We start from the raw sequence: 9,207 nt of genomic DNA on the forward strand, positions 1-9,207 counted from the left end.
AACAATACCAACCGCCAACTCTTTGGTTACTATTTTACCAACAAAGAGTTGGATTGATCGTTAATTATAACGCTCCCACGGCTGAAAGAGCGAGCATGTTCGATGACAGGATATACATTCTGGAAAACAATTAAACATGTTTAGTTCGTAAATTTGGAAATTCTGTCCTCTAATTATAGCTTTTGCCAACTAAAGCTGCTCTGAAACGATTGCAGTAACTGTCTAGTCTTATGTTATTCTAGATAACTATAATTTTTGGGCTTTGGAGTTTACAAGCGCCTTTTCTCGGTGGTATTTATTTAATTTTTCTTTCGCATTAAACGAACTGAACAGTCATCCCCCCCCCCCGGTGGGACAGCAGTAGGTTTATGGACTTGCAACTCTAAAATCAGGGGTTCGACCCCCCACGGTGGACTCAGCAGATAGCCTAACTTAAATTTGCTCTAAAAACAACAACTAACAATTGAACATTACAATCAACTTCTTTTATCTCTAGTTTTTAATATGGTTAATGATGGTTAATGGTCCTTATTCAATTAATTTTATTGGTACATTTCAGTGGCGGCAGGTGAACATTTTGACGTGTAAAGCACAGACTGCACATGGCTATAATGTCAAAGAACTGTAATCAATGAGCCTCACGTTCCGAAACTTGTTATCTTTGTAGTGCCCGTTTCTAGCTTCCTTGTTAAGCAATCTATAGTTTGCTTCACCAAACCCTCGTGTTGGCATGGCTACGAGACATTCTGACACGATCAGTTTTTATTTTGAGCTTAGTGTTTGTTTGCTTAACAGAAACAGTAAGTCGTGATTGTAGCTTTAGCATCAAATATTTGATGTTTTATTACACTTTCTTAGGTTTATAGAACTAAAACATAAAAAAGTTAACGATAAAAAGTTTAAGCGTTTTGATTAAAGGCATGAGCATGTAAATTCAAAGTGGGGAAATACCTCACTTGACGAGTTGTGATTATTATAGGCTTAGATAAGAGGCATGAACATATAAATTCAAAGTGAGGAAATGCATCGCTTACGTCACTTGACGAGTTGCCATTGTCATGGGTGTATCTAGTAGATACTGTTAAGTTGCCATTGTCATGGATGTATCTAGTAGATACTGTTAAGTTGCCATTGTCATGGGTGTATCTAGTAGATACTGTTATCGTGTCGCAGTGACCTATGAATTTAGGCTTATCTATTTCATTTTATTTTCATTCCTTTTTTTTGTGGCACTTTAATCAAATCAATTTCTATACCTGTGTTCAGCTAAACTTTCAATTTGTTGTGCTAACGACATGGCATTCTGGCAAATACAATCTAAAAGCCTTATTCTACAAAGCCATATATTAACAAGCAACTAAATATCTCTGTCTCTACTCATTTCTCCCTTCTGCGCTACATTTATTGCATTGAAGGTGTTAGTCTTTCATATTTATTCAACATATAACATTTATGTTGTTTGGTATTTTCAACCTGAACAGAACCTTATGTGGCATATGTACTAAATGGCCACGTCAGGGGAGGGCAATCGGTCGGCAGCACCTCCCGTCTACACGGCTCCTTTTGATCGAATAATGGAAATTACTGTCACTTTTGTGACGCTCCAACAGCCCAAAGTGTAGAGCGTGTTCGGTGGTATGTCACGGGTTCCAATCTTAAATCTTCTATTCCACAGTTCGACACACTAACATTCAATTCATTCCCAACCGAACAATTACGGTTATACATGACAAGTGATAGAGAAGAAAAATATCTTTAGCTACTCTTTTTTTGATAACTTATTACCAGAGTTATTTGTTTTTCTTATGTTGATTTGTTCTAAACGTATTAGCACTATTATTAAACTCAAGCGTCGAGTGGATACAAAAAAATTTAACCAATTTCACTTTAAGCTGTATGTAAGTGTAAAAGACAACATAAGATGTATTGTACACGAAACACTGTGGGAATTAGTATATACATATATAAATATATCTTAATTTTTTACACTTACATATCCAGAATAATCCTAGTTGGGTGGCTGGGGTTCAAATCAGATGGTAAAATCTGTCTTGGCTTCAGAACATTCAACTGCTAACAATACGCGATTCACTAATGGTTTTGTCTTGTATTTTATTTTAGAAAAAAAAAATACATTACTTCGAGTTTTTTCTCTTGAAGATTAATCTCAAAATTGCTTTTTAATGTAATTGTAGTAATGAAAATTTAAGACCCGAAACCACGATTTGAGAACATACTGTATATTATTGTCAAATAGAAGGGAGAGGAGGGAGGGGTACTGGGAGGCTAAGAAACCCCCACCAGAATAAGTTTCTTATTTATCACAGCATCAATATAATTTGGGAAGTAATAATTAAAAAAACTTGTAAAAATTAATTTTGGTGGAAGGTGCTCTTTTAGGATAAATAAAACACTACTGAAGTATTTTCCTACGGTGGGTCAGAGGTAAGTCTCTGGACTTTCAACCCTAAAATCCGTGGTTCGATTCCTCCCATTGTACAGAGACAATGGTATGAAGTATTTCTCCATTCAATATTGGGCACTTTCGTTCAATGTCATTCTCTGTCACGTGCGCCCATTTTGATCTCGCACGTGCTCTGTGATGACGTGTCCAGTATTAGATTGAATTAGCTGTGGCTGAGTTATAAGAATAACAGTCAGCTCCGCTATTCGGTAAGATTAGTCGTTGCCTTACCTTTAGTCTATAGTTAAAATTTAGGGACAGCTGTACCTGAAGTATAAGGGGTCTCTGACCTGACTGTTTAGCCCATGTTGTACATAAGGGTTACTTTCAAATGATGAAACATGCAAATCTGGTAATGTCATAAACACGTATCTAGACTATAAAATAAAAATAATAGCATTTAAAGGATTGGAGAGAATGTTGGGCGTGTAATCGTTGGGTATGGAATAAAAGGTTAACTATTTATTAATACGCTTCAATAATTATGTGAATATACATAAAAGGTTAACTATTTATTAATACGCTTCAATAATTATGTGAATATACATGGAAATGTCATTGTTAACATCACAGTTATTATGAGGTTAACTATTTATTAATACGCTTCAATAATTATGTGAATATACATGGAAATGTTATTGTTAAAATCACAGTTATTATGAGGTTAACTATTTATTAATACGCTTCAATAATTATGTGAATATACATGGAAATGTTATTGTTAACATCACAGTTATTATGATTCATATTTACCAAAGTAAGATTTTTTTTAATCTTTGACCTACCGTGGACGGAAAGATCCACGACAGTACTGAGACCAGGGCCAACGCCATTGGTCAGTTGACACATGTAAGATCCAGCATCTTTAGGGTGAACTTCTTGGATTACTAATGAACCGTTTTCTAGGATCTGAATGTTAGCGTTACTGATGACCACTCTAAACTCGCCCTTTTCTCCTGAAAAGCATTAGAAACTTTAAAACAAACCCAATAAAACTGATCCTTCCAATGTCAATGATACGAGAGAGAGAAACATATATTTTGAAGAAAATAACAAACGAAGAAAATACGAGTTTTTTGTATAAAGCAACGAGTGATGACGTGATAGATGGATTGGTCGAGCCATGGGTTCCAAAAATTCCTCTGCACAAAGTCCTCCTCATCCTTTTCGAGCTCCCACCTCCACCCAGGGAATCTATAGAATACGAGTACCTTAACAGTATTGTGTATTTTTTCTACTTGCTTCGGCCCCTCTTGACATTATTCTGCGGCCCCCAGTTTGAGAACTCCTGGGCAAAACAACATTATACCTGTTATGAAGTTACAACTGTTACTTTCTAATTACCCCCCCAGTGGCACAGCGGTATGTATGCGGACTTAAAACACTAAAAACCAAGTTTCGATACCCGTGGTGGACAGAGCACAAATATCCCATTGTGTAACTTTGTGCTTAACTACAAAAAAACAAAAAAAAAACAACAACAAAACCTTCTAATTAAAAATATATCGTAACTAATACCTCGTAAATAATCTCCAACTCTGAAGGTGTTTAGTCTTACTTTTAAACTACAGACAATAGAAGTAACGGCTTTGCAGCATTTCAAAACTTTCATTGATATTAATTCTAGTTCTATTGTCACTTTACGATTTTACGTGAACGTCTCTGGAATGTTTAATCAAGTATTAATTTCGTTTCCCGGCAAAATCCATCAGAAAAACACAAAAACAAGATAGAAATGTTGAGAGGAAGAGGAACATTTTAAACATCCTATGTACGAGTCTGGTGCTTTCTCGTCAAAGTATTGATTATTTCTAGACTATGTGGGATAAAACAAACTTCCCATTAAAATGTCACCATTGTGACAATGTACTCCAATTTCTGTTATGTTTTTAACACCTAAAGTTACATACCAATTCTCAATACAGCACCTGTACAGGTTTTTATTACACCACCTGTACATTGGTTGGGCCTAGATTATTGGAGGCTCTATCAAGTGGTCCACCGGACGTTATTCACATCAGAAATCAATACATATATTTAATGAGAATGTAATTTGTTACTTGAATTTAGCAGAAACTAACCTTTGCCCCACCCTGTACGTTATACTGTCTGCGTTAAAGAGTTTGCTCGTATCCCCTTTTGACCGTCTGCCGCTTCCAATTAAACTATACTAAAAAATAAGGAAAAATTAAGACGTGTTCGTGAATGTGTGTTTAATGCAATAATCTTCATATATAACTCCACATTCAGCTAGAAAATTGGGTATCGAATTTTAGTCTCTGGTTCCGGCACATCTTTTACGTGAGCGCTGTGTTTGAGATTAAACATTCCGTCGAATCTTGTTACTGTCGCTAAGCGTTGAGAGAATGGCAAACATCTCTTCAAATTGTCGTGGTCGAGACATTTATTGTAAAAAACATATAATTTTTATTTAATATATTTAGAAATAACTACTTATCAACTATTTCTGATCAAAGTTGGCTGTCTAAATAAACCATAACTAAGAAATAGCTTAGTAAATAATGTAGCTAATTTAATATATCGGTCTAACTGTGAATATGCAATCTCATGAAACAGAACTCTCCGAAACTGGTATAGCTCGGTGATAACTGATGATTCGGACGGCAGATGGGGCTTCATATTTATTTTTAATACATCAAACAGCTTGTGTGGTGAATAATTCAGAAGAGTATATTATAACTATCAATGCTTCATATTATTTAAATAATATATAAATATATGTTTACAATGGCGAATCAAATCCAACTAAAAACACCATACATATAAGAAATTTATATTGATTAGAAAATATTGAATCATTTGTGGGGTATCCTCACTACTATCCGTATTAGAAAACATTAAATCATTTGTGGGGTATCCTCACTACTATCCGTATTTTCGTCTAATAATATCTCCCAAAAAAATACCAGTTTAGAACATTCAAGTTAGTCCTAAATCTGTATACTATGCTAACAATGCAAAAAAAAACAAAAACCCTTATAAATGGAAACAGTAATAATAACAAAATACAATGAATACACAACATCCCATTGGTATGATAATTAAACTAATTTTTAAAGAAAAGTTGAAATATAAATCGGAATATTGTACACATTATATAATTCCTAATGAACTGGTAAAACAGGAACATAGCTCACATTATTTGATTCCAAAAGAACTGGTAAAACAGGAACATAGCTCACATTATTTAATTCCAAATGAACTGGTAAAACAGGAACATAGCTCACATTATTTGATTCCTAATGAACTGGTAAAACCAGAATATAGCTCACATTATTTTATTCCAAAAGAACTGGTAAAACAGGAATATTGTACACATTATATAATTCCTAATGAACTGGTAAAACCAGAATATAGCTCACATTGTTTGATTCCTAATGAACTGGTAAAACAGGAATATAGCTCACATTATTTGATTCCTAATGAACTGGTAAAACAGGAACATAGCTCACAGTATTTGATTCTAAATGAACTGGCAAAACGAATATTGTACACATTATTTGATTCCAAATGAACTGGTAAAACAGGAATACAGCTCACATTATTTGATTCCAAATGAACTGGTAAAACAGGAATATAGCGCACTTGATCTGATTTCAAATGAATTGCGGTTCGTTTCAATTTCAGAAAATAATCCTATAAACACTTATGCAGAAAGACGAATGGCCACATTTATTATAAACTGTAAAGCTTCCAGCGTTATGTATATAGGAGCAGAAGAATATTTTGGCACTCGGAGATTATGCTTTAAATTTAGTTATGAAAGTGCAGATACGAGTAATGTATAGGATTTTATACGTGAGATAAAAAACTAAGAAATGAACTTATGGAAAGAGTATTTCGTCTACCTACACGACGTAGCAATAGAGACTAATACAGAAAATAATGTATATTGCAACATAGAAAACGTCAAAAGAGTGAAATTAGAGATAACGAGAAGAAAAGGGACTGACATTACATATATTACGCGCCATAAATCTGATCCTTAAAAGACAGGAAAAGTTAAACAGTAAAAAAACGAAGTAACGATTTTGATGAGGTTGGGAAGAAAAAACAAACAAACCAGGCCTGCATTTCGGAAAGAAGGCGTTTTATGAACTTAGTGTAACAGATTATGAAATATATAGGTGAACAAAATGACCGCTTTTATAGCTACTAAAAAACCCATTGTTACATAGTTTGTTGTTAATATTATATAAAATATAGTATAAGGTGTATATATCTATGATTTAAAACCGAAAAATCTTAACTGTATTAGGTGCATAAAGCCTAAAGGTAGAAATTGAGTGTTCAAACGCACATGTGTGACATTCTGGAGCTAAGATGGTTCTTTCAAGAGTTTCGCCATCTGTGTCTCCATAAATCTAGTCATTCGTGACCTATGACACTAAAGGCAGAACTTGATGGACATTGTTTGATGTTAAAATTTTATATTTTTTGTGATTTCATTTCTTTGTGTTACGTTAAACAATATTAATTTTAAGGAATTATGCCCCCTGTATTATTAATGTATAATTGTTGTAGAGAACGGAATGGTACCCCTGTATTATTAATGTATAATTGTTGTAGAGAACGGAATGGTACCCCTGTATTATTAATGTATAATTGTTGTAGAGGACGGAATGGTACCCCTGTATTATTAATGTATAATTGTTGTAGAGAACGGAATGGCACCCCTGTATTATTAATGTATAATTGTTGTAGAGGACGGAATATTCCGTTCTCTACAACAATTATACATTAATAATACAGGGGTACCATTCCGTTCTCTACAACAATTATACATTAATAATACAGGGGTACCATTCCGTTCTCTACAACAATTATACATTAATAATACAGGGGTACCATTCCGTTCTCTACAACAATTATACATTAATAATACAGGGGTACCTTCATCTCATGTTTCATAGTTTAATACTAATGACCGTCTCGTGTTTTATAGCTTAATACTAACGGCCATCTCGTGTTTTATACTTTAATGTTAAGAAATATGTTTCATCTAATACGGCATATTTTGAAAAACAAGTTCGAAAAATCGATTTTGGTTTTAAAATAAAACTCAAAGTTGGAGAAAATACAATTATGTATGATAACTATAAGGATTATTCCGACTTGTCATAGAAATATGCTTTTCTAGTTGGAAATATTAACTTTTAAACAACGATTTGGAAGTATCTTCCCGCAGAATTTTCATTTTCAGATGAACTTCAAACATTTCACAGAAAGTTTCACACGAATAGAATTTAGATACAACAATTATACATTAATAATACAGGGGTACCCAGTAAACTATGAAACACGAGATGAATGTCAGTATTAAGCTATGAAATACGAGGACTGTCAGTATTAAATTATGAAACACGAGATGACTGTTGGTATTAAGCTTTGAAACAGGAGACGATCGTTAAGTATTAAGCTATAAAATACGAGGACTGTCAGTATTAAATTGTGAAACACGAGATGACCGTTAGTATTAAGCTACGAAGCATGAGATGAAAGTTTCAGTTTATTACTTAATGAGATATTTAGTGTTGTCACGCAAGTTATACTATACTTTATGTAGTTATAAGAATACCAAAGACCGTTGTTAACAACATGCTGCCAATCGTGATAGAAACTATACATTTATGTAATCATAACTGTAATAAAACAAACGTTTTACCGACAGCTTTTTTCCAGCGGGCAACAGAAGAGGGAAATCCTTCAGCTTGGCAGTCAAAAAGTACCCTATGGCCCAGGACTGTAGTTTGATCTACGGGCCGAAGCTTCCACTTTGGAGGAACTGATGAATTGAGAAAAACAAAGGTAAAACGTAAGGATATGAAAATAAAGTGTATATAATATTTATGGGGTTTTGAGTCCTATTTAACTCAATATACAGTAACCTAAATTAATTTAGATGTGTAAATAATATTGTGTCATGCACCTAATTTCTTATTCGACGTTACACAGCGGGCCAACTGATTTCTTTTCGTCAAAGGTAAAGTTGAAGTTATAATTTGTGACGTGGAGGCCTAACGTTTTCTTTCATTGACCGTACCTTCTGGTGTGGACTGCAGTTCGCTTTATTATAGTTCATAGGTCGGCAAACCAACGAAATACAGTTCGGTTTCTTATAATGTTGATGTGTATATAATATTTATGAGTTTTTTTTTTTCATTCCTTTTTAACTTATCTCGAAACAAAGTGTGTTCAACTCTCTAATTCTTTAGTCTCCAGTTTAACTCTTTAACCCCATGGAGACATATGAAACACACTAAATAACCTTTATTGCATTTAACGTTGTAAAGTGTGATTCTTTAGTCTCCAGTTTAACTCTTTAACCCCATGGAGACATATATGAAACATATATGAAACACACTAAATAACCTTTATTGCATTTAACGTCGTAAAGTGTGATTCTTTAGTCTCCAGTTTAACTCTTTAACCCCATGGAGACATATGTGAAACACACTAAATAACCTTTATTGCATTTAACGTTGTAAAGTGTGATTCTTTAGTCTCCAGTTTAACTCTTTAACCCCATGGAGACATATGTGAAACACACTAAATAACCTTTATTGCATTTAACGTTGTAAATTGCGAGTTTTTAGCATTTTAGTATTTTTTTAGCATAGATCATTTTCCAGACGGTTCTTCTATGATTAGTGTCTGGCGAAAAGCTTCAGCAGATATTTCCTTTACAACATCTCAACCAACAATTGGTCCAGTTATCAATG

At 33.8% G+C, this 9,207-nt stretch overlaps 1 protein-coding gene across 1 annotated transcript in view; it reads right to left on the reverse strand.

The window, feature by feature from the left end:
• LOC106472300 (Down syndrome cell adhesion molecule-like protein Dscam2) overlaps positions 1-9,207 on the reverse strand; it is a 59,398-nt gene that overhangs the window by 12,224 nt on the left and 37,967 nt on the right. Inside the window, exons 10-12 of the mRNA XM_022400904.1 lie at positions 8,151-8,270; positions 3,218-3,420; positions 2,732-2,841 (exon numbers count right to left, since the gene is read on the reverse strand). Coding sequence (XP_022256612.1) covers positions 2,732-2,841; positions 3,218-3,420; positions 8,151-8,270 — 433 coding nt within the window. The remainder of the gene's footprint in view (positions 1-2,731; positions 2,842-3,217; positions 3,421-8,150; positions 8,271-9,207) is intronic.

Source organism: Limulus polyphemus, unplaced genomic scaffold, assembly GCF_000517525.1.
Source record: "Limulus polyphemus unplaced genomic scaffold, Limulus_polyphemus-2.1.2 Scaffold5229, whole genome shotgun sequence".
NCBI classification, from domain to species: domain Eukaryota; kingdom Metazoa; phylum Arthropoda; class Merostomata; order Xiphosura; family Limulidae; genus Limulus; species Limulus polyphemus.